At 40.3% G+C, this 25850-nt stretch overlaps 1 protein-coding gene across 10 annotated transcripts in view; it reads right to left on the bottom strand.

Moving 5' to 3' along the window:
- Nucleotides 1-377: 377 nt before the first annotated feature.
- Nucleotides 378-25850, bottom strand: part of CASK (calcium/calmodulin dependent serine protein kinase) — a 419618-nt gene continuing 394145 nt past the window's right edge. For 9 of the 10 annotated variants that reach the window (XM_090265289.1, XM_090265291.1, XM_090265292.1 and 6 more), the window contains 6 exons: nucleotides 24635-24750; nucleotides 15195-15275; nucleotides 15005-15085; nucleotides 12208-12410; nucleotides 4920-5003; nucleotides 378-1342 (listed from right to left, as the gene is read on the bottom strand). In XM_090265289.1, coding sequence (XP_090121415.1) covers nucleotides 1166-1342; nucleotides 4920-5003; nucleotides 12208-12410; nucleotides 15005-15085; nucleotides 15195-15275; nucleotides 24635-24750 — 742 coding nt within the window. In that variant the 3' untranslated portion in view covers nucleotides 378-1165. Of the gene's footprint in view, nucleotides 1343-4919; nucleotides 5004-10527; nucleotides 10648-12207; nucleotides 12411-15004; nucleotides 15086-15194; nucleotides 15276-24634; nucleotides 24751-25850 lie in introns of all 10 variants that reach the window. The other variant, XM_090265298.1, reaches the window with a different exon arrangement.

Below are 25850 nucleotides of genomic sequence, written 5' to 3'. Positions count from 1 at the left end.
TTAAAAAATTGGTCAAACTGTCCTGTTAGTTATCATTTTAAAGGAATTTACAGGGCTGTTATAGATTATTCTTTTGGAATAATTCAGTTTATAGCAAATGCCTAAACTGGTTTCTTCATTGCACAGTATATTCTCTTAAAATGGGTGCTTTAAAACAATTACATACATATTAAAAATCCTCATTTCTTTGCTTAATTAAAACATTAATACTCTCAGACAACACAGATTTGAAATGGTGAAACCAGCAATTCCCCCTCCCACCTTACAACAAATTAAATTGAGACAAAATTACAAACACATTTCACTATATGATTATTATTAATAAAAATCAGTTTTTTTTTTATAAAGTTGCCCAAAATGCAAGGGATGTGCATAGGTTTTACAACTTAGTCATAATAGCATTTTATTCTTATTCCCCTGGGTGTGCCCCGTGAACGGAATGTACTTGGCTGTAGATTACAGATCGTTTTGTCCAACACAGACACACCAACAGCATAAACGCTCGCGACTGTCCACATGCATTAAGAGTCAAGACCCAACTTCAAATCTCTAAAAGGTTTACAGGGTGCTTCAAAGAGACAGTATCACATTATCTGGATGTTACATAAAGGACTTAAAAAAAATACTATTCTAAAAAAAAGAAAGAGAAAAAAGGCCTTTAAAAATTTATGAGTGTTTTGTAATCACTAGACTGATTATTTCAAATAAATAAAGGAAAGAAAGATATTCCAATCCATAAAATCAGACTCTAAAAAGAATGTAGTGTTCCACCCCCAGTCAAGGTAACAGAATCATTGTTTATTATTATTAAAATAGATTATAGAAAGCAGCATCTATTTTGTGCAGTTTTTAGGGGCCTTGGAAATAAAAAGGCTATGATTTCCAAAAATATAACATTCCAAAGGATTGAATAATACATACATTTAAAGATACATCTTATTAAAGTTTAGGAGAACTGATTAAAAAAGATACTGTCTCTTTAAATTAGTGTGTAATTGTTTTTCTCCTCCTACCTATTCAGACATGACAATAATTATAAATGTAGGTCACACTACAACTAGGTAGTCTCTAGGGACCACGACCTGCTGACACAAGGCCGATAACAAAGAGGCGTTTCCATGTATGAGGTGGCTCCCAGGTATGCGTCAGATATCTGGGGACAGGCCTAATAGACCCAGGAGACTGGGACCCACTGAGGGGCTGTGCACACAAGCTCGACAGCTTCCTCCAGATGTCTGATTGTCTCATCAATTTCATTGTTGATAATTGTGAGATCGAAGTAGTGTGCATATGTTCTCTGTAAGATATCAGACTCCTTCTGCAGACGCTGAAGAGATTCATCCTAAATGGTGATGGGATGGAGGCAGGGGCAGGCACAGGAGAAGGGAAAAGCAAAGAGAAGAGAGAAGTCAGCTAGATTCTTTCCCTTTCCACATTTCTGTTCATCCCAGTGTCAGAAACAGTCAAGGCCAGACGTTGATGTGCCGCATCTGGGCACGAGGCCGAGGCCGCTTCGTGACAGAGGGGATGATGGTTCCCAGGCTGGCTGGGTTACAGAACTACTGCTTGCAACCCAGACTGCTCACCATGCAACAAGGGGCTCCATGCCAAACCAGATGGACCAGAGAAAACACACACTCTTTAGCAAACACACTGCCCCACCAGGCCCTAGCTGTCCTGTCCCAGGCTCAGTTGCTGACTGGCTAGCACAGCTGTGTTGCTCTGCTCTCCTTCTTCTAACCCAGGCCTGCCTCATCCGCAGGCACTCTCCTGGTCAGTGGGAGGACTTTGGCGATGTGGTCACAGCCCTCTCTCTGCCTTCCCTTGGTCCTCTGCACTCACTTGCATGAGGCCACAGAGCCCTGCTGCATTTGCAACAAGAAGCCCCTGACTCTGGAAAACAAATTAAGTTGTATTTTTCTCTGTTCTACTTAGAGGCTCAACATGTTCCAGAAATTCAATTACATATAATGGCCCTCACTCAACAGCAGTAGATGCCAGAGGCAAAAGCTTTTTGGATGTTACAAATAATGGATGAAATAAGGCCATTACCCAGATACAACAGCAACTGGCATCTGATGAATCCCTTCAAATTGGTCTGTATTGGGAATGCCCAAATGTCACTGTTCATAACTATGCACATCTCTTATGGAAAATACTCTGAAGGAAAAGAAGCCACGGAATTCTACAGAGTTTTGCTACAGGAGAGAATTTTCCCTCAGCTCCCAGAGCTTGCTACAGATTTTGAGAACTCTTGCCAGGGTGAGGCCACAGGAGGAGGAAATTCTGGGTCCCTAGTTTGTCATGCAAGTCTAACTTTAGCCTCAGGATGGCAGTTCTTTCAAAATTAGGATTTCTTTAAGAGTCAGCAGAAAATCTGCCACTGCACCTTCGTGGGTCAGATCATGTTATGCTGAAAATGTTCAATGGGCAAGTTCAAAATTGAAGCCAGGGAACTTGGTAAGTCGAATAACTGCCCCCTTCTCCCCCAACACTAGGTAGGTGAACTATTGGGCTGAATTTTAAAATATACATAGATACAATTAAGTACCTGTTTATTTGATTCAGATCTCTTTCCCCACCTAGACCGAAAATTTGTCTGGTGGTCCTGTCATTGCTGTGCTGTGTCGTGCCCAGTACTTGGCATTGTGCCTTGTATTCAGTAAGTATTTAATAAATGTTATTGAAACAACAAGCACTTGGCTGACTAGTACTGGCCATTATAGAATGTGATGAGTGTTAAATCTATAATTAAGAGACAGAGCAATTCTACCAGGAAATGGGGGCCTATGATGACAGAGATGGAATTCTAGAAAAACTCAAATATGTGGTGCTTTCAGGGACTTGGGAGCCGTGGCACCCAGTGCTAGCTTAGGACACCTCCTCTTCTCTGAGGCCCATCTGTTATCTGTAAGAGACCATTCCTGATGGGCTTGTGGGTGCAATTCTCTGGAAAGAGGATCCAAAGCGACACTTGACTGATTTCATCACAGCACCACGGTGGGGATGAACACACACCAGGGAAGTTGAGAAGTCAATCTTCTCTATGTGGACACTCTGAAATGACAGTATCCTACCTGTTTTGCCATTACCTACTGGAATTTCAAAGCAGAACACAGCATGCTTTGGGTATTAGGTGTTAACTACTACAGTGCTGATAAGACCTCAGTGAACCACCTTGTAAGGTCATATCAACACACTTTCTCTTTGCACTTAAAAAGCATGGTATTTTCACTGTGGCTTTACCAAAAACACAATGCGGCAGCTGCATTTTAGGAAACATGGATTCACCCAGAGACGAGTGCTTCCTATCGGTATGAGAAGGAACAATTCCTACATATCACTCTCTGGGATAGGGCATCCTATGGGAATATAAAGTCCGGGGCCTCAAAAACCACTAGTAGAGTTCGTGATTTTCTCAGAAAGCTAGGCTGATAAAAACATTCAAAAAACTTATAGCTGAGAGCATCAGATGTTTAAGGTAGTTCTCCTTATTAAAAAATAGAGCTCCTTCTTAAGGGTCTTACAAGATGAAGCTATGTTTGTCACCCTTTCTTCCTTGACAACAGCTTGTCTGAAGGCTTGATTTACATGTGAGCAGGATTTAACTCAGTGAAAACAAGATGCCTTTATCTTAACAGCAAAAGCAAGGATTTGTGGGAACAAAATGTCTACATTCTAAATCTATGAAAGTAAACAAGGCTATATTTCATCACCTCCTAGCTGGTACTTACAGGCAATTTTCTGCACCATTTTGGCAGCTATGGAAAATTAGTAAAAGGGCAAGAAAACAAGCAAAAAAACAAAAAACAAAGCAAAGATGATAATTCAAGAAAAATACATGGCAACCAAAGGATAAAAGCTAACCATAATGTGGAGTTTCAAGCATGTTTGCATATAAAATAAGATAAAAAAGTAACATTTACAAAGGAATACCCCTTTTGCAAATGAAATGACAAAAAAAATAACGATTGAAAATATAAGTAACATAGAAATCTAAATATTTAATCTTCCTTAAACGTACATGAAGCAAAAATTTCCAAGCCTAGATTTTGTTGTCATAAGGTAAGCCTTGATTTTATTGCCATAAGCTTGGCGGTTTGGCCTGTGTTTACTGAAGAGCCAAGAGCCTTGACCTTGCAGAAGTAACGGTCTTCAGGAGAACTTTGTGTAGAAGTCTTTCCTTAAGAAGTGACCCTATAGCAGATAAACACCAAGCACCAATACATACAAAATGACCTTATTATCTGCCCGGAAACAGGAGGCCTTGTAAGTCAGCCTGGCAGGAGTTGCATGAAGCCAACTCTTGAAGCCACCATCTCTGTGGCAGCTGCTGACTTGAGTTGGCCTGATAGGGGGCAGAGCTCATTCCTATGCTGGGAAGTCTCTGGGAGCCTAGATACAAATTCTGCACGGGTTCCACTCCAGAGGCTGCCTACGGGAACCTGGTCATGAATTCCTTACAGCTGTCTTCAGGCAAAGCAATCCTTGGCCCAGAGCTGGGCCTGGGGCTGCCGCTTTGCTTTCTTGGTACAGTCCCTATCAGGAGAGGAGGGGGCTGGCAGCCCTGGAGGGAGGGAGCTTCAGGGAAAGCCTCTGCCTTGGAGGGGTGAGGGGTTCTAAACTCTTTAAAAGTAGAATTATTGATTAGGCCACAGGGTGATTGTGCTGAGAACTAAGGCTTGAATTTGCCTAGTGACCCTGATCTTAGAAGAACTACACTTGTCTATATGGCCTAATTCTTAACACTGAAAGGGGACCTCAAACTCTGGAAATCTTAATGGCCAGCAAGTAGGAAAAAGCGGAACTCCGCTGAGTCATCTTTATGACATGAGGCTTTGGTCTTGAATGTACAACACAATTGGATCCTTGCTATGGGTGGGTGTGCTAATTTGGGGAAAACACTGATCAATTCTTACCTCATTCAAACCTGGAGTAATAGTTGGAGCGGCAATAAAAACAACAAAAGGAGCAAACTCGGCAGTTCTCAGGACCTTCAGTGCCTGTGCAAAAACAAACAAACAATTGATACTTAGAAGAAATAAGTAATACAACTTTTAAATGAGTCTATAAAAAAAATCACACAACTGAAAAAGCCCTTGATTCCAAATTTTGGCAAGGTATTATCAAATTTACCAGCTTTATAAATAACATATGACTCCCCTTTCTTCTGAGGGATAGACAATAGCCATCAGCAAATACAAGGTGACAAACTGGACATTTTTCTTATGCATCTCATGAGTAAAGTCAACACTGATTATGTTGGTTTAATGTTCACTTAAACCTGGTTATTAGTTGTAGCCTATATTTTAACCTATATGAAGTGCATTTTGGGGTAGATTGGGATCAGCAGGCTGGCTTCACCACCCATCTAGCGCCCGCTTCACATGTGAAATTTCAAATTGCTAACAAGGATTAGAAAATGCTGTCACTGTCACTGTGAGGCTGTGTTACAGCTTATGAGTTGCCCTGATGAAAGGTCTCCGTGGGTCTCAGGGGGAAGGGAGACCCTGCTAGAGCTGGAGGCTGGAGCCTCTAAAGAAGCTTTGGGGCTGTAAGGAATTCATAGGCCCATGAGAGGACACTACATTCAAGGGAGAGGGACCTCTGAAGCCCCTTTCAGCTCCCTTCCCAGGAATCAAAAACCTCTAACTGAAAGCTATGGGTTATCAGGGACATAGAGCAAAGCTGACTGCCGATGGTGTAGCAGTTGATTCTGGTAAGGGTCACTGCTTCAGCTCCTCCTCATGAGCCCACGACACTCCTAGAAGTTATAAATTCCCCTCTGTGGGACAAAAACATAATAGGCACACCATTCACAAGTAACTGACATGTAATTCATTTGTATGTATCAGGGGTAAATATCTTGCTGTCCTTTAGCCAAGAATTTAACATGTCCATTCTGTTATCCACATAATTTGCTTCCTAAATGGCCTTTCAATTATTTATTTTGTCATATTCTTTTCTTCCTTTTTATTGGCCTGGTTTAATGTAGTAGCAATTGGACCTGTTTCTCTGCCTCCAGTTTTGCTACGTTCCAATCCATACTAATCCCTGCCACCAGAATGATCTTTTGGAAACACAAATCCCAAATCACTTTTCTGCTTCAAACCTTTTGACTGGTCCCTCTTGGTCTTGGGATAAAAATGTATGGTCCTTAGGATAAATGTCAGGTCCCTCCCTCAATAGCTGATTCATGCTTACCTGTCAGCCTCTCTCTGCCCCTCCATGGACTGGCCTTGCTGAACTACTTTCAATTCTAGACAGGGCCAAACTTTCTCTGGCTTCCTGGCCTTTTTCTTATGATTCCCTATGCCTGGACCTTCCATCCCTTTGTCCCTGTCCCCACTCTCCCTTCTGCTTGGTTGAGTGTTTACTGAACAGAGTACTGATTTCCTTTTCTCTAGAAAGTCCTTTGTGAGCTCTGAGCTGAGGTCAGGCGCCCCTCCCATGTGATCCTGACATGCCCTCACTGATGCGCCCCGTAGTACCCATCATACTGAAAGCTCAGAGGCTGGATACTGGAGGGTAAGCCTCTTGAGGGCAGGGGCTGCGTCTTGTTTAGTTGTCTCCCTCATGTCCCAAATGGCACTTGGCGTAACCTGTCTTTATGATAAAATAAAAATGTAAGACAGTATATATAATTTGCACAAAATTTGTCTTGCCTTTCAAGGCAGGTTCGACTAGAGGGCCTTTCAAGGCAGGTTCGACTATGCTTTTGGGGTGAAGGGGATCTCTCGGCCTCTATGAATATACAGGGACATAAGAGGCAAATTGGATAGTAAAGGTTTTGACTGTTTTTTAGTGAAGTTCACTTTCACTAGAATTATGTTTCTGAATTTTAGTTACACAGTATCTCCTAGTGGGTTAAGGGAACCTGGTACATTGCTGTACCTTTCCATCAGAGTGTTTTAATTGTGAGTCACAGGCTCAGCCTGCCCTAGTGAGAAAGCTCTTCAAGCTTGCATGTGTTCATGTTTGAAAGAGGTAAGTGACAATTTCTCTGCCAGTCCTTTCGTGAATGAAGACTTCAGCAAGGAACAAACATGAAAAAGTCCATATATAGCTCAGTTGAGCTAAACAGGGGCCTTCACTTAGAAATGTCCTTTTTGTCAATATTATCTTAGGCCTTTTTCCCCCGTCCTTCCCGTGCTCATAAATCAGAGGAGACTATAAGTCAGTAGAGACATAAGGTTTTCTCACCATGCACACCCACCCATAGCCAGCCTTTGGGCAAATGAGATGGGAAAAATTCCTAATGCACAGTTCCTACCCTTGCTTCCATCCCTGAAGCTACTCTGAGTGCCAGATGGAACTCCACACAGCCTAGGTGCTGAACGGAACCCAATGGTGAAATCGAGAAGGACTCCCTAGGCGTGAAATGGTCTTTTCTATGCTCAGTGGCCCCAAGCCTGATAAGCCATCCAGTTCTTTGAATATTTTAAGTTCTAGCTTGCTACCTACCATATTACAACACCAAAAAACACACTACTCAGAAAACATCAGCTCCCTGCAGATTACCCTTCTCTGGACACCACATACACTTCCTTTGTCTCTATCCTTAAAGACACGAAGGTCATTCTGTACTTTCTGCATGAAACTGTCAATGAAGACTGTACTCATCACATTGCCAAATGCTTCTTGTGCCTAAGAATCAGGTTATATTCCTTTAGCAATCAATTCCAAGGAAAGAACCGGCATACTTCTATTACATGAGAATTACGTGACCCACGACATCCCCCCTTTATGTCCTGGTTGCCAGGAAGTTCAGAGCTAAATTTCATGTTTATCACAGTAATTACTATAGCTTCTGTGGTTAGCATATCTGCTTCCTTGTCCTTTCCATGGCTTTAATTTCTATTTCTATCCTATATTATCATATTTCCAAAAATTATTAAGATGCGTCGAATCCTGACTGAGATTTTCTTGTCTAGGCACCCTTATATCTTCAGGAGAGTCACCATACTTTTCCTCAAGTTGTTTGTGAAGGTCTCTGTCCCCATCCTTTGCTCAAGTTAGGGGTCTTAAGAGGGTGTTATTTTTTGCACAGTCTTAGCTTGCCTCAGGTTCAGGGTCACTTCAGGAACAGGAAATGGAATTGCTTTACAAGGATTCCCTTCCCTCAGTTTGTTAATAGGTGACTTTAAGATGACCTTTAAACCCTTTTCCTTTCTGACTTTAGATGAGACACAAATTTGCTAATATTTACAGGCAAATATTTCTTTTATGAATCCCTGAGAGAAGAGTCTAGAAAGATCTCTGAAAATACATTGGATCCAAATAACCAAAGTAACGTTAATTCAACATGTAAAGCTAATTCTTTAGTTCTCTTTTGGGAAGCTAAATTGATTATATGACCCATCTATGTTCAATAACTAATCTCAGGTTACCATCTTCAAAGAATAAAAACTCATTTGACCAAGTATCTAAGATGCAGATATCTTTTAAGATTTATTTGGTTTCCAAACTTAAAAAGTATGGAAGAGTAGGCACCTGAGTCATTTTGCAAACAAATGCTAAGCGTTTAAATAAGAGCACAGTGAACCCAGAAAGACTCTTAAGAGAGCCAGCTTAGTTCACAAAACAGCCTCTGGTTCAGAAGCTGGCTCTTGTTTTGAAGTGCAGATTTCTAATAAGACTGTGGCTGTACCTTGACGACAACCTTTCCCTTTGTGGGCAAAGCAAAACCCCGAACATTCTCCTACTCTTAACTTCTTAATGCAGCAAATGGATAAATCAGAATAAAATTAAAATTTAAAACTGGCATAGGAAGTTTTGATTACACACTGGAGCTATTATAGTTTCAGCTTTAGGTCATAGATTATTTTCTAAGCCATGAATTTATTTCCATGAAAAATAAGTTCCATAGTGTTCGTCAGGTTTGACTGTCTTTTAGACTTTTTGAAATGTAAAAAACAAACAAACAAAACAAACCCAACGATTGAAATTGTACTACTACATACAAGGTGAATCAGCTTAAAGATCCTCAGGGTTAACTTTTAGGACAATATCGTGGAAGGAAGCTAGAATCAATTGTAACAAAAACTAAAACCCAAACAAACACTGTTCAAGTTCAAACCTCATTTTCAATTGGCTGTAAAACCTTGATCAAGTCATAATTATGTTAAGCCTTGGCTTCCTCATCTACAAAAGCAGGTGCTGATATCTCTATCTCAGGGGTTACATGGATTAGGTAAGTAATACTAATGCTTGGCAAAATATAGGGCACTACTGGAACACAATCTATTATTTTAAAATAAGCCAGGTCACAGTTTTTTTCTAGTTTAATGTCTTTATCGTGGTCCTCTAGGTTTAAAGTTGAACCACAATGTCTTATCATACAGTATTATTAGGCATGTGTTAAATTTGGCCTGAACTGTCTAAAATAGTTTAAGATGGCATAAAGTATTAGATCTGAACTAAATGAGTTGAACACCACTGTTAGGTGGTCTTCCTGTGGTCCACACATAGTGGAAGTGGTATCAGCGGTGATAAAAGTGAGAAGGTTTAAAAAAATGCCACATAGCATTTCTCTCATTATAGACAGTTTGTGAGGTACATGGAGGAAGGAACTTCGTTCATCCTTACCAGCTTGCCTTCCTATTTGTATTTTTAACTCCTGGCACAATGCTTGGAATATAGTAAGTACTTAACATAAGCTGGTTGAATCAAACTGTCCATGAGATACAGCAGAGGAAGTAACCTAACAGATTGGGGCGGGGGGAGCATGGAGAAAAATGTCCTAAGGAGAGAGCCTCTCTGGAGCAACGAGGCTCTGCCTGAGAGCAAGTCGGTCATGGCCATGGCATCCTGATGTTAGGATGCGGACCTTGCCAAGCCTGGGGAGAGAATGGACTGAAGGCAGAGAAGCTTGGTAGGTGGGACCCTGTGAGCATCTGAAGCTGTACCATTAGATGTGACAGTCAGTGTGAGAGCAGGACTGGGCATAAGTGTGATTGGGTATGTGAGGCCCCAAGTGGAAGAGCCTGGGACCAGAGTTGTCAACGTGACCAATGAGAGGAACAGGACTTGGGCAATCCCTGTCCTCAGGGCCACGGGCCCAGAGAGGCTCGGGCAGACAAAAGGGCGCCTATGGCCTGTCCTCAGGGGTAGGTGGCCCTGACAGATCATGGTTCCCAGAGCTGGGGACACAGGAAGCAGGAGAGAAGAATGCAGTGAGCCCATCCAGCGGTTGTGGGGAGCAGGGAAAGTGCCCAGCCCAGGATGATGGGTGCTCTGGTGCCCAGTGCCACACGTAAAAGTGACTGATGTGACTGTCCTGACAAGGCCAAAAGAAGTGTCTATGGCTCAGCAGTGCAGAGCAATGCATGACTGTGCAAGGGCGAGGGCACAGGGAGAGCTGGACACTTGGAGTGGAGTGGCGGTGGCGGCAGCAGCAGCAGCGGTGGTGGCAGCAGCAGCGGCAGCAGCAGCAGGTAAGGCAGAAGCCCTCGGAAGTGGACTTAGGTTAATGCAGAGGGGGTCTGAGGAGCCCTGCAGCCAGCATACTGCTAGAGACATTACTACCAGCAGAAAACGACGTTCAGGTGAAGACCAGTGTGGAACCCAAGGAGAGGATGTCGAAGACCAGGACCAGGATTGAGACTTTGCCTCTAGCCACCCCTGGCCAGAAGATTTTTCCAATCCCTAGTAAGGAGGGATTAGTAGTTAAACAGAAATCAATCTGCGTTACACATCATATATTTAGTTCTACATAGGTCCAAGATTAATTGTTAAGTAGACTGTATAGTGTTCACACTACTGGTGCCTTCCTCCCAGCCCCTCAACCAGATTCCAAGTTCGAGAAGCCCATCAGGTGAGGTGCTGTGAAATGGAAACAGGTGAATCCACTGGCCATGATGTTAGGGTCTTGGCACTAAGGAACTGAGCTGTCAGGCCTCAGGTCACACAGACTCTGACTGCAGGTTCCATCCTCTGTTTGGGGATGGCTAGGGGACTAAGTCTCATACAGTGGCCCTTGAATAAGAATCTCTTCCCTGCCTGGGACAGTGAGATAACCCTCCTGATGAAACAGAGCCTGCTGGAGGGGTCTACCATTTCAGCAGGTGGCATACTGATTCTATTTATAAGTGGTAAGGGATTTTTGATACAAATGGGTCTTTAGAAATGGCAGCCCAGAAGTCACTGGGCACACACAAGCTTCTCCTGCAACCTGCTCTTAGTTTCCAACTCCCAAATCCTTCCTACTGGGCTTTAAGTCCCACTTCCTTTTGGTTTGTCCTCAGAGAGGACAAAATAGCTTATCTGCATTTTTGAAGTAAGGCCTTTGGCTTTTTACTTTGCATGTTTAATAATTTCTATTGCTTCTGGTGTAGGACTTATCTACAAATCAACTAATCACCTCTGCATCTGGCTCCCTGAGTCCTCTCCCAGTTTTCCATATGCCTCCAAGTTTTAGCTCAGGGTCAGGCACCATCCTCAGTAAGGAAATGGCAGAGGCTGATAATCACCACGGGGCTACATTTGGGCTCCATCAGACACCCCCAGGGCTCACTCATGAAGTTAGTGCCACACCTTCAGACTCAGGCCCCAGGATCAGTGGTTCTCGCTGGGGATTAACATAAGATGCTGACAGAGGCTCTGATGGTCCAGCGTGAGCTGTACCGAGATGTAAAGGTGGCTGTTGGGATAAGAAAGTGCAAGAGTCTTCGCTGGCTGGTGTGGCTCAGTGGATTGAGCGCCGGCCTGCAAACTGAAGGGTCCTGGTTCGATTCCCAGGCAGGGCACATGCCTGGCTTGCAGGCCAGGTCCCCAGTTGGGGGTGTGTGAGAGGCAGCCAAACATTGATGCTTCTCTTCCTCTCTTTCTCTCTCCCTTCCCCGCTCTAAAAATAAATAAAACTAAAATCTTAAAAAAAAAGGAAGTGCCAGAATCTCATCGTGAGGTCATATTTATTATAGGATTTTTGGCAGGCACAGACCCAATCTGGTACTTTATTAAGCTCCTGAGTATAATGACTCTCACAAGGGAATAGTCTCTGCCTCTTAAACACATGGTATGTGCACTGAGTCTAACAATTAGTTTGCAGCCTAGACTATTAACCCGCGATATTTTCATTACTGATGCTTTCCTGGAGTTTACTCAATTATTATGTGACCCATGATGTTCGGATGGCATTTTTTATTTCAAAACTTGAGCTTGGCATGCAGACAGGATGACGGGAGGCTGGTTGTGGCTGGATGTTACCTGAGGCTCTACGTCCAGTATTGCAATCAGCCCCTGCTCGTGGATCTTCCGGATGGTCTCCAGTTTTGTCCCATACATTGCATCCTCGTGGCTGCCATACTCCAAGTACTCGTTATTAGAGATGTCTTGCATCATTTGATCATGAGATACAAAGTAATAATTCTTTCCATTTTCTTCATCTTTCTTTGGAGGTCTGGTTGTATCTGCAAAATCACATGTCAAGAGAAGTTTACAAGGCTGAGCTTATGAGCCTATGTTCCCAACAGACCCACTAAAACCCAATCTCTTCTTAAAAGCTGTGGATTCCATAGTATATGCCTCATGCTGTTCCCACCTCCAGTAGCTTTGTAGAATTAAATTGTAGAAGTCACATTTATCCATGTGACATAAAGGCCACAGGAGTTAGTTGCTTGGTTTGGCAAATCTTTTAGTGTTTAGATAAGATCTATTTCATTCCTTTCATGGGTCACCACATGAGAAAGACACAAATGGCCCCAGATTAAGTTAACTCACTTTATGCCTTAATGCACTCAGGCAGAAGGAAAAAGGAATTTAAAAAAAATGAAAAACTACATATGATTATTTAAATTTAAAATAATTAAAATTACATAAACTAAAATTTCAGTTCCTCAGTCTCACTAGCCACCTTTCCAGGGTTCAATAGCCACATGTGGCTAATGGCTACTGTACTGGACAGTGCAGATACTGAACACTGTTATTATCAGAGAAAGTTCTCTTGGTTACTGCTCATCTGAAGCATCTTGCAAAAGGAGAATGTTAGAATACAGAAAAAGGCATACCATATTGAAAACACAATGACCTTAGCCTCATGTGGCCATAATAGTTCAGAAAGACCTTAACCAGGAATTGGCAGACTATGGCTGGTGGGTCAAATATGACCCACTGTCTGTTTTTGTAAATACAGTTTCATTGGAACACAGCCATGCCCATTTCATTTGTTTACATACTGCCTATGGCCAATTCCATGTTACAAGGGCAGAGCTGAGTAGTTGTGACAGAGACCACATGGCTCTCAAACATTTCCTCTCTGGCCCTTTACAAGAAAGGTTTGCTGATCCCTTACCTAAGTGAGTATAGACTAAAAAATGTGCCAGTAAGTCCTAGTTCTGTGGGATACTAAGAGGACCAGTATACTGCAAAATGCAGTTTAGAAAAATTTTTATAGGCAAGCCAGGAACATTGGTTTAGACTTTCTCCCCACCCCCCACACTTTCTTTCTTTCCTCCCTTCTCTTTCTTCTCTTTTTCTTCCCCTCTCTTCCTTCGTACCTTCCTTCTGTCCTTCTGTCCTTCCTTCCACCCTCCTCCCCTCCCACCCTCCCTTTCTCTTTCTTTCAATTTCCCTTTTTTTCCTTTTTGCTTCCTTCCTTTCTTGAGTGTCAGGAACAAATTTCTGCTACTCTTTGCTGTGTGGATGGGTCCAAACCCATAGGGAATTACCCCTCTCCTGCCCCAACTAGACTATTAGAACTGCCAAGTGCTCATGGACATTAAAATGTGGATTTAAAAAAAAAGTACCATTTCTCTAGGTACATGAAAAGCGGAATAAATGGCATATACTATGTGGATGCTATACTATCTTTAGTCATTTTGGGAGGTAAACATGGTATCTACACATCCGGGGCCAAATATTTTAGAGAGTAGATATGACTAGGTTAGCAATGGTACACTTTAAAATCGAGCTAGTTAACTGGCCACTTAACAACATGAAAGTTCAATTGTCATGTGGTTGAGAAGAAACTGAATGTTGGCTAAGCTTGCTCTATTCAGGATCTAGAGATAAGGAGAATTAAAAGAACATTTGAAAGTGTTTTATTAGAAAATGCCAGTGGTACCAGTTGAAACAATATTTGATGAATTTCTTTCTTTGTGTGCAAATCAGACAGTGTTCTGGGTTGAAGGTGGTGTTAGGAAGCCTCATGGCTCTCTGGGGTGCAGAGAAAACAGTGGTGTTGCCATGGCATTGGGAAGGCATGAAGACCCTACAGGATAGAGCCAGTCTTCACATTTTGCTCCTGCTGCTCTTACAACACATTCTCCTTTAGTTCTTCTTACCATGAACAACAAAGCTCTAACTGCTAGGGAGCTTTTGGGATTCAAATTTTAAACTTTGGAGTAGTAATAATAATAAAATCATAGTGGTCTGATGGCTACTATTTATCTAGTAACTGTTAAGTGCTTCACATGATTCAAATCCTCTTTATATTTATAGAATTATTTTATAATTGAGGAAACAAAGAGGGCAATAGGTTAAGGATAAGATATAGAAAATAAGGGGAATAAAAATATTACAGATTTAAAGTTCTTTATAATAAACAACTGGTAGCATGTTGACTGCGTTTTGAAAATGATAAAAGTCAACAATTTAGTTACTGAGTAAGAAAAATACTGTTGTATCAAAGAGAACTATACTATCATTAAAATTTATTTTTCTGAAGAATAATTCATCTGGGTACTATTTATGACACACTGTTGGAAAAATCAGTTTACAAATAGAATGGATGAGTCCAATTTTGTTAAAAAAACACAACATACAAATACACACACTACACACATGTGCACTAAGAGAAGTCTGGAAGGGTACAAAACAAAGTATCTATAGCACTATTATCAGGGAAGTGGGATTGGGATTATTAACTCATTTTCTTCTTTGTTCTTTTTTGGATCATCCAAATTTCTTATAGTGAACAGTTAGTACTAATGTAATAAAAAATATATAAATTACAATATTAAACAAGTACTAGAAAAAATATACTTAAAAGAGAGACACTGCTTACGTGGAATAGGGTATGCAAACCGGTCTGGGTGCTTTGTGATGAGGGTGTTTTTTATGTGTCTTCTCCCAACACCATGGGCACCTATGCCATTTTTAAAAAAGGAAGTTAAAATTGACAGTTGTTAATAATAGTCACAAAATGTTTTGAAGATGAGAATAAGAGAGCCATGTGTTTATACAATCAGACTTACCTAATAAGACTAGTGTTTTCCTTTTGAATGCTGGCAGTTTTACTACTTCTTCATATGTAACAAGGTCTAATTGATCAAACACTAAAATGCAAAGATTTAGAAGAAAGGTAAATTTGCAGAAAGAATAATTCATGTATGTAAATTATAATTTTACTGGCAAAACTAAAGTAACAGTAAAACTATGTCTTAAGAAATATGAACCCAACTTATAGTATAGTTAAGTTATATAACCCTTCAGGAGAAAATTTCATCTTAAAGCCCATGAAAATGCACTTTAGAAGCAGGGGCATCCAAAGATATGTTGAGCACATGCATAAAAGTCCAATTCTAAAAGATACTGCGTATCTTTTCATGCAGTATCCAATAAATCATATGAATTTATTCAAAATCACATGCTGTTCATATTTTTGCAATTCTAAGAAATCAGTGATACTAAACAGGAAAAAGTCTGCAGACAGTGACCAACACAAATACAGCGTGAATGCAACTAAAGTTAATCAAGAAACAGGTCAGCCAGATTATTTGTAGGGATGGTTGTGGGATGCGTGGACAGCTGGCCTTTAACTTGATGGTGCTTTCAACAGTCTTACTGAAGGCAGCATGCTAGATTTTTCAAAGTCAAGTTCTGTAACTATGATTTCACAAGCTTCTGAAATGAGCATGTCACAAGTTTAATTGTAACCCAGCTACCCATTCGATGGAAAGTCTTGGGAATGTAAGTAGAAGACCATGCTTCCCTGAGCCCCAAACTTTGTTGGCCTGTGCGTAGTAAATTAGGATGAACAGAATGGAAAGAAGCATGAAGCAGAATGTGAGCTTGAAAACCTTTGCAAAAGGGAGTTCTCTAATAATTACAGACTGAGAAGAAATACTTTAAAAATATTTTTGGAGACCTGCCTCTTAACAAAACCTTTAGAAAGAGTTTCTTGAGAGGATAATCATTCCTGTTGAAGTTTAAGGTAGTCCAATTCTCAGACACATTTGAAGGCTAAAACTATGCATCTATGTTTCCTGTAATATTTATTTGTGTGGTAATACCCAAATGTTTTCAGGCACATTGAATCCATATGTTATGGATTTTAGAGGGGCTGAAAGAAATGCAATAAAATCAATTCCCTGGTGTAATAAAGGAATCTAGAGTGTTTCAGCCAATCATTAAGAGAAGCTTCTACTCTCTGAAACATGGCCAAATGCTTTTGAATATCTGCTCAGTCCTTAACATTTGTGATCTTCCCAGTAGCAAAGAACCTTAAAATGCAAAACAGGATACTCTGGAATGCAACAGATCAGAAAATCAGAAACAAACAAATGAACAAATGTATCATTCCCATAATATTAAAAAAATACAATTATGTTAAAATAAGGGTTAGTGCATGTTAATGGGTATTTATGCATTTGTTTTCTTTTGATAAGTTGATTCCATAAACGTTGACTAAAAGTCGTTAAAGCAATATTCTCTAGCAACAGCTAAAAACCAAAAAAATGCATTCTGTGTTTAGGATGGCAGACTTACAAAATCAAATTGAACACGAGGTTCTCTGCATAGCAAAGCTAGCTAGTCATGCTACAATAGTAATGGAGGGGTGAAGAGTTGCAAAAATAAAATCAGGAATGCTTACAACATTGCTTTTTCTACCTATTGCCCTCTGAGCAATATTTACATAAAAAAACATATGCTTATGAAAGAGGTGCATCAACAAGCTGACAGATTTTAATATATAAAAATAATCAGACATCTAACAAAAGAGCAAGATGATATAGACACAAGCTTTCTGAATGGTATACACACCCATTTCCCTCTACAGAGCCCTAACTAACTCCAATCCTACTAAAATAAGACTTTTGTCATTAGAAACAAAACAAACGACATAAGAATGAGTTAAATATTAACCACCAACACCACATACAAATGAACATATATATTACACATCAATATCTTAAACATAAACGAGTAGCATGAAGAGGTTACTCTGGTCTAAATAAAATCAGCACATGGTCACAGGATTGAGAAACAATAAAAAAGAATATTTAAAAATAAGACATACAAGGAATATAAGGAGAACACAAAGACTGAATTTTGAAAGGTGTTAAGATGTTCACTGATTTAAAAAAAAAGGACTTAATGAAATGAAACCGTCAAAAACAAAGAGACATAGTCACTCAACAGGTTACTTACATGCACAGAGGCCATTGGGAGTAAGACAGCATGAAAAATGTACAGGGGTCATTGAAATATGGCTTTTAATATATTAGTAAAATAAAAGTATAATATGCACAAAAGAAAGTTTACCATGCAGTATTCTAAACATGAGGCAAATAAATCACATTAAGAAACAAACCCATTTAATAACAATTCAACAATATACTCATATAAAAGCCAGTGGATTTTATATACTAGCATATGCATAGAAATTATGTCTGGGAATAGTTACAAGAAAAGTTCTTCAGGGAGTGTAGATGTGGAAGCCTTTTGGTTTTCATTTTGTGCCTTCCTGTACTGTTTGCAATTTCTAGTCACATGTGCCTATTACTTTTATTGTTAAAAAAGAAAAACATCCACAGGGCAATGAGATTATGGGCCACTTTTGGTTGTCTTTAGAATATTCTGTATTAAAGAAAAAAAAGTTACAGCTTTTAAAGTCAACAGTACTAATTTGTGGCATTAGCATAATTTAAACACACCTATGAATGGTACTATAGAATTCCTCTATGTTCATATGGATGTACGTAAATAGGGTATCACAGGATATTGAAATACCTCTGCTCAGGGCTCTAACATTGAAAAAATGAATTAATGAATATTTCTTCAAAGTTTACATTAGTAACTTGATCTTAAACTGATTTTGGAAGTCCCAGGGCTGAGGAATCTCAATGCCTCAAGAGTATAGTTCTTCTAGGAGCATTACAATACTTCTCCCATCAAATTTATGTGGCTAAAATCTTTTATGCTTTGCAGAAAATGTATTTGCTGTAAACACTATACACACCATAATCAAATCTATTCCCAAGGCTTCAGAAATACTGTCTGGCATAGTTGGCTCATATTATCTTGATTTCCTGGTAAGCTACTAAATATTTATGACACTTCTAAGTATTTAGGTAACCACTTTCCAGTTGAATCTTTTCATAAATAAGCCTTTAACATTGATTCCTTGTCTCAGTTTTGCAAAGCTAGAAGTATCTTCAAATACTGTACAAACCCGCAATTAGAAAAGATATTATGGACTTCTGGCCAAGATGGACGCCTAGACAGACACACTGCATCTCCCTCCACAACTAAGAAGGTATACAACTACCACAAAACTAGAGACAATCAGAAGTTCCAGAAAATCAAACTGCATGGAAGTCTAGCAAACAAAGATATAAAGAAGAAATACTGATCCAGACAGGTAGGAGGGGTGGAACCAGGGCGGAGAGGATGTGGTGTGGTGGCAGCAGAAGGAGCGGCAGTGGCAGGCCAGTGGAAAGCACAGTCACATGTTTTAAAAAGTCAGGAGGGACACCTGGGGAGCACTCCCAGCACCAGCACCAGCACCAGCACTGGCACCAGACCAGACCACACAGCTCACAGTCCCAGCACCAGGGAAAATAAAGCCTCATTGCTTCTGACTGTGCAAACCAGTGGGGGTTACAGCGGACGTAGAACTACTGGTCTCTTAGCAGATCCCACTTGTTTAAAGGGCCCCCACAGTCCTAGAACGTCCACAGATCCATCCACTCTGGGAGCGATGGCTAGGGCAACAGCTAGAGAGGCACCAGGCCCCTATGGAACTGGGAGAAGTACCTGGAAAAGGGTGAGTTCTGAGCAAGCGGTATTGTTTTCTCTCAGACCCCCCCCCACAGCGCCACAATGTGGTAAAACAGGTCGCCTTGTACTGACAAACACCTAAGGCTCCGCCCCTTATAACGTAACAGGAGCTGCCTAAGACAAAGAGGCAAACAAACACAGGAGCCTGTCAAGATAAGGAGACAGAGAAGTATGGCCCAAAACGGGGAATGGATCAAGGTTCCAGTGGGAGAACTAAGCGACAAGGAGATAGCCAACCTAACAAAGGAGGAGATAGCCAACCTAACAGGCGCAGAGTTCCAAACACTGGTGATAAAGATGCTCACAGGCTTGACAGATATGCTTAAGTACGGCAAATGCATAAGGGAAGAAGTGAAGGCTATGCTAAATGAAGTGAAGGAGAATCCACACAAAACCAATGGTGAAGGGAAGAAATCCAGGGTTCAAATCAATGGTTTGGAACATAAGGTATAAAAAAACACTCAACCAGTACAGAATGAGGAAACAAGAATTGAAAATAATGAGGAGAGTCTTAGGAACCTCTGGGACAACTTTAAACGTGCCAACATTCAAACTATAGGGGTGCCAACAGGAGAAGAGGAAGAGCAAGAAATTGAAAACTTATCTTAGAAAATAATGAAGGAAAACTCCCCAAATTTGGTGAAGGAAATAGACATACAAGTCCAGGAAGCACAGAGAGTCCCAAACAAGCTAGACCCAAAAAAGGACCACACTAAGACACATCAAAATTAAAATGCCAAATGTTAAAGATAAAGAGAGAATCTTAAATGCAGCAAGAGAAAAGTAGTCCGTTACCTACAAAGGGGTATCTATAAGACTCTCAGGTGAGTTCTCAAAAGAAACTTTGCAGGCAAGAAGGGACTGGCAAGAAGTATTCATGGTGATGAAAAGCAAGGAGTTACAACCAAGATTACTCTATCCAGCAAAGCTATCATTTGGAATGCAAGGGCAGATGAAGTGCTTCCCAGACAAAGTAAAGCTAAAGGAGCTCATCATCACCAAGCTATTATTATATGAAATGTCAAAGGGACTTACGTAAGAAAAAGATCAAAACTATGAACATTAAAATGACAACAAACTCACACCTATCAACAACTGAATCTAAAAATTAAAAACAAAATCCAACTAAGCAAACCAGAACAGGAACAGAATCATAGGTATGGGGATCATCTGGAAGGCTATCAGCCTTGAGGGGGAAGGGGGAGAAATGGGGAAATGGTGCAGGGACTAAGAAGCATAATCGGTTGGTACAAAATAGACAAGAGGGATGTTAAAAATAATATAGGAAAGGGTGAAGCCAAAGAACTTATATGCATGACCCATGGACATGAAGTAGGGGGGTGGGATTGCTGGAGGGAAGGGGGTACTGGGCAGAGGGGAGCAAAGGGAAAGAAATTGGGACTACTGTAACAACATAATCAATAAAATATACTTAAAAAGAAAAAGAAAAAGAAAAGACATTATGCACTGGTAACACTGGGCTGAGTGCACCTCTCAGGTGCCTTCAGTGACCATGCAGCAAATGTGCTGAAATGAGGGGGCCTGGTGTAGGAATGGAGTAGTGGGCACAATGGGTCCTAGGAAGAGTGTCTAGAGAACGAGTGTCCAATTCAAAAGGGACATCAATAGCCTAGAATTGTTAAGGAAGCAAGTGGGCCATGTGTTACCATATCCTCTGTTGTTTCAATGGTAGGTAGAAACCCAGCATTTTATGTTAAATATCTGATTTTCCAATGTGATAACTATTATTTTAAACACCAAGTATATTGGGAAAACAAAACTTATTTATGGGTCATATTCAGCTAACAGACTGTCACTTCATAATGTGAGATGTAGGCAGCACAGTTTGAAGAGAATTCTGCTTTAACTAGACATGTGCAATTTCCTGGTGACAGAAATGTAAATAGTTAATTCTAGTATTATCATTCCCATCAGTTCTCGATATTGACAAAGTTCCTATCCTTCATTTTTACTAAAAATATACAGCTTCAGAATGAGGATAAGGTTTGGATCTTGCCATCAATATATGCTGAGTTCTCAAGTTTGTGAAGGAGGAAACAAAGTGTATGGCTCTTATTTTAATTTACTGAGGATTATGAGAAGATCTCCCATTGTATTTTACAATCAATTTCTGAAAAAGCCAAAATAATCTTTCTGAAATATAGTTTGATTTGTGATCCATGAGCCTATTTGGCTAGCTTTTTGGTATTAAAGGATATGATATTTGTTTCTCTCCTTTAGAGCACTTTTTATATACGTAATACCGTGTGTTAGGATGAACTTTCATCATAGATAAAAGCAGAACAGCTGATAAAACACTTGACTTCCCTTTCTGACTTCATCTCTTGTTGAGACAATCACTAAGCAAATGGGTCTGGACTTAATGAGCAAAATGGAAGAGTTGGTTGAAGGGGAAGAAACCTGAAGAGATGGTGACAAAAAGGCCTTGCCAGGCAGCATACTTCAGAAAGTCCAGAAAAGTAGTTGGGCATCTTCTCTCAAGCAGAAAAACTAATAGGAGACCTCATGAGTGATGATTTTGTGGGGAAGGGAATCCTAACAATGACATCCTGACTACACAATTACAAATAAGCCTAAACACAAAATCCTACAAAGATATTTGAGTGGCTTTGCAAGGACCTTATAAGAAGCTCAGACTATCCAAGGGCATGAAAGGAGTGACAAATACTGACATAGAAGAGGAAACTCTAAGCATGATAAGGAAGGCTCTGAGGTCCAGAAGAACATTGTTTAGGAAATGCTGAAAATAACAAAAAACCAGTGGTGGTGGATCTCTTCCAATTTCTTTTTTAAAAACATTTATTTATTTATTTGTTTAGAGAGAGGTAAAGGAGGAAGAATGAGAGGGAGAGAAACATCAATGTGTGGTTGCTTCTTACGTGCCCCCAACTGGGGACCTGGCCGCAATCGAGGCACATGCTCTGACTGGGAATCAAACTGGCTACCCTTTGGTTCACAGGTTGGCGCTAAATCTACTGAGCACCACCAGCCAGGGCTCTCCCAATTTCTTAGTTCTAAGTTCATAAGAGCTTGGACAGGTCCATGGTTTTGGACAGGACATATAATGTCAAAAGAGAAAAAGCAATTCTATTCTATCCCTAGGAGGCTTCTGTCTTCAAACTTGATAGGCAATGTTTACCAGAGCTAGAGCCTGAGATAAGGGAGAGTGAATGAGTACCTGACTTCATTAAATGATACCCATTTGTCAGGCTCACTCATGAAAGAATGCGAGATCCACTGAATTTTTAGAATTAGAAAAGATATCCTTGATTGATTGATGTGATCTGAGATTCCCCTATTTTGAGGCCCATTAGAGCCAAGGGATTTTCAAAAGTTGCAGTTACTCAGGTGTGCTAATTCCTCATCCTATCTCAGGTTGCCTATTAAGTTTACAGGTGTGTTTGCAGGAGAACAGGAACGATGGAAGATCAGTGATGGTCCAGGGTGTCAAAGCATGGAAAAACGGAAAAAGGCAAAATTTTTAAGAGAATGATTCAATGGATTCTTTGTCAGAATTTAGAAGTTCTAGTTTTTCAATCAATTGGCTTTGTATTTTTTCCTCTGAGCTTAATTAAAGAATATCGGCAAACTGAATACTCATGTCTACATGCTATTAGTATAATATAAAGCTACTGAAGAACTGACAGCCTTTGTCAGCCATTTCTTTGCTTTTCTAGGTTTAAATTAATTTTAATGCCATCTATTTATATCATTTAAAATTATTGTAAGATGTTGACACATCATGTGAGCTTGCCAGAAGTTGATGAAAATAAAGGTGACTATGGAGCCTTGGCAAAAACCACTGACATTTTGTGTTCAATAACATTCTGCTGATATTACAGTGAATTTCTTCAAATAGTACTATTTGAGCATTTATAATTAATAGTTGCTAAATCATGTTTAAATAATCCACTTTAAATATTTCTTCCCTTTGTAAAACAAACAAACAAAAAGCCATTATCACACTAGTGCTGTATAGTGGTCGTCGTCGGCAGCCGTCCGTCTCGAGAGACGATGGTGTAGCTTCTTAAGAGTCTATCTGCACCGCCGAGAATGGTTGTGCAGTCCGACTCGGGAGTGACACGGTATCTGTCTCCTCCCGTGTTGAATCGACATCTTGCGATGACGCTGGAGTGTCCTCTCCAGTGAAGCTGAAGCTACAGAGCCTGGGCAGGGTGATATGGAGGGTCTGCTGTTGCCCATGCAGCAGACCCCCCCTCTCTTCGCAGCTGAAGGGTCCAAGGGAAAGACGGAGTCAATACAGCTTGGCTTCAGGTGCGCCGCAGGAGTTGCCGGTGTTGACTACAACGTCAAACCACCTTAGGGACTCTGGCTCCGGATTTTCTGTCGGGGTTTACTCCCTTAGCCTTTCCCCTGAAGAGGTATGCCGCAAGGCAGTGGAGGTTTTTTGGAGTCAGAGTTTTCCTTCTCTGATGTGCCCTGACTGGAAGATCGAACCAGCGACACTTAGCTCGCAGGCCGACGCTCAATCCACTGAGCCAAACCAGCCAGGGTCTGTATAGTGGTACATAGTCAGAAATGATACAATTTATTGGCCGCTTACATTTATCTCACATTACGCAGTACTTCAAAATGTTTATTTTTACTCTGAGTAAGGAATGAACCATTCAGTTTCTAAGTAATTTTTCCTAATGAATGCTAATAACATATGTTATAACATTCTATAGAGAGAAATGCATTTCTTATTTGTCAGAAATATTATACTGTCAAATTTGGTATGCATGATTGTAGATTGCATTCACTTGATTTTTTTGCCACATGTTTGATTTCTGGAGTTATTTCTGAAACCTTGGGAATTAATCTAATGCCAATGTTGGGACTTGCAATTCCTCAGAAAAAGTTCCTTATAAAAGGAGCCATATTAAGAAGTTATGGAAAATACATAAATTCCATTCTGCATACCACCATGAATTTTCTTTAACTTAAATTACAAGCTGTAAGTCTTCTGGGAATTCTACTGCAGTGACAGATCATGCTTTTTTGGTATTCATTTCAGTTTTTGGCAAACAATTGAGTTTGAGTTAAGTGTATGCAAGCTTCCATGTAGATAAACATACCATAAAGGGAAGGCCAAGATAATGCTCTTGGTCTTTTAGGAGCCAAGGAAATACCACGAGGGAGGAGGACAATCACAGAAACGGACTAAACCAAGTTAGTATCCAATGTCATTTGTGCTCTTTCAGATCAATCACTGAACAATTTGCAGCACAATTCTCTCTTAAGAGTGCACCTTTGCCCTTTGAAATGTGTCCTAGGGCCAAGTCCAAAGGCCAGAGAGGAGCCAGGAGCATCTCTACAAGGAGGCAAGAACCCTGGTGGGGTCAGCAGACTCAAGCTCTCATTTCTCAGGGGACGACTTAATGTACTGGATTCTTTTTGTTCCAGAGAATACTATTTCCAAATAGCGTTTTCTTCCTAACCAACCAACATAATTGAAGGTAGGGGTTTCTTAATGCTTTTGCAAATTGCTAAAGATCTCATATGGTGGAATTTTTGGATAGCAAACTCTGAAGACTGAATTGAGATAGGACATCTATTTTGGTCTCTGAGATATGTCACCGGCCTTAGTAACAGCCGTACTTTTCCCTACCTGCATTGTGCTTTGCCAAATATTTGTCTTTGTACTGCTTCTTTTTCTTGCCAAACCAAGTACAGCTGGCCTGCTGCTCCTGTTTGGTCTTCTCCATGGCGATGCAAGCTACTCGCCTAGCATACAAAGAAAGAAAGAAAGAGAAAAAAAGTATCGTATAGTTTTATGTTGATAAAAGGGAAAAATAACTGATTTGAAGAGTTTACATGAACCTGCATGAACATACACCTCACAAAGTTTTCAAGTCATTCAGATAAAGGTTGTTCTTCAGTTTTCAAGACAATTTCCTAGAAATGGTTTAAAACACAGGCTTATAATAAAATGACATTGTGTTCCTTGAGCATATACTAACTGATAACACAGATGAGAAACCTAAACATATGGTCAGGACATACAGTGGAAAGAGCATGGAATTTTGAGTTGACACAGGTCTGGTTTGGCTACTGCTTATTAGCTTTTATTGAGTTAGTGTTAGGTGGTTTTCTGGGAACTTTATTTGTGTTAATTCATTCAGTCTTCTTAAACAGATAAAATTGCATCAGCACTTTACAGATGAGGGAATCAAAGGACAGAAGTTAAGTAATTTGCCCCAAATCACATAGCTAATAAGTGGGAGAAGGAAGACAGTCTGGCCCCAGAGCCCATGTTCTTAGCTGGAACATTTTACTGGCAAGTTCCTTAACCTGTTAGAGCCTTTTGGATGGATTAAAACAAAAAATGCTAACAATATCCCTAGCACAGTGGCAGGCATAGTAGATACTTAATAAATGGCACTGTTACTACATGGCGATTCTAGTCTAAGATAGAAAAAAATGCTATGATTAAGTCCACAGTTAGAATTACAATCTGAAAATTGTAATTTTGTTCTACATAATATATTCACCATCTGTAGCATATGCACAGATGTTGTTTAAAAGTTGCTCTCTAAGCAGATAATTGTGTGATATTTCCATACGAGGTTTTGCTTAATTATTTTGCTTGTGGATTGACTAGAGGTCCCTGAGTGAGCCATATGTAAGGAGAATCCAAAATCACTATCAGAATGCCATAAAATGCTATTGAAAACAAGTTATTTTCCAATGAGGTACTGATGTACACTCCATAGGGTGTATGAGAGTTCCTGTTGTTCCACTGCCTTGACAACACTTGGTATTATTAGTCTTTAAGTTTAGTCACCATGGTGGGCAAGTAATGAAATTACAGTGTGTTTTGAGTA

The sequence above is a fragment of the Furipterus horrens genome, unplaced genomic scaffold (genome assembly GCF_987537825.1).
Source record: "Furipterus horrens unplaced genomic scaffold, mFurHor1.1.pri manual_scaffold_17, whole genome shotgun sequence".
Lineage (NCBI taxonomy): Eukaryota > Metazoa > Chordata > Mammalia > Chiroptera > Furipteridae > Furipterus > Furipterus horrens.
The sequence above is the reverse complement of the archived record's forward strand: the minus strand, read 5'-3'. Positions and strand labels throughout refer to the sequence as shown.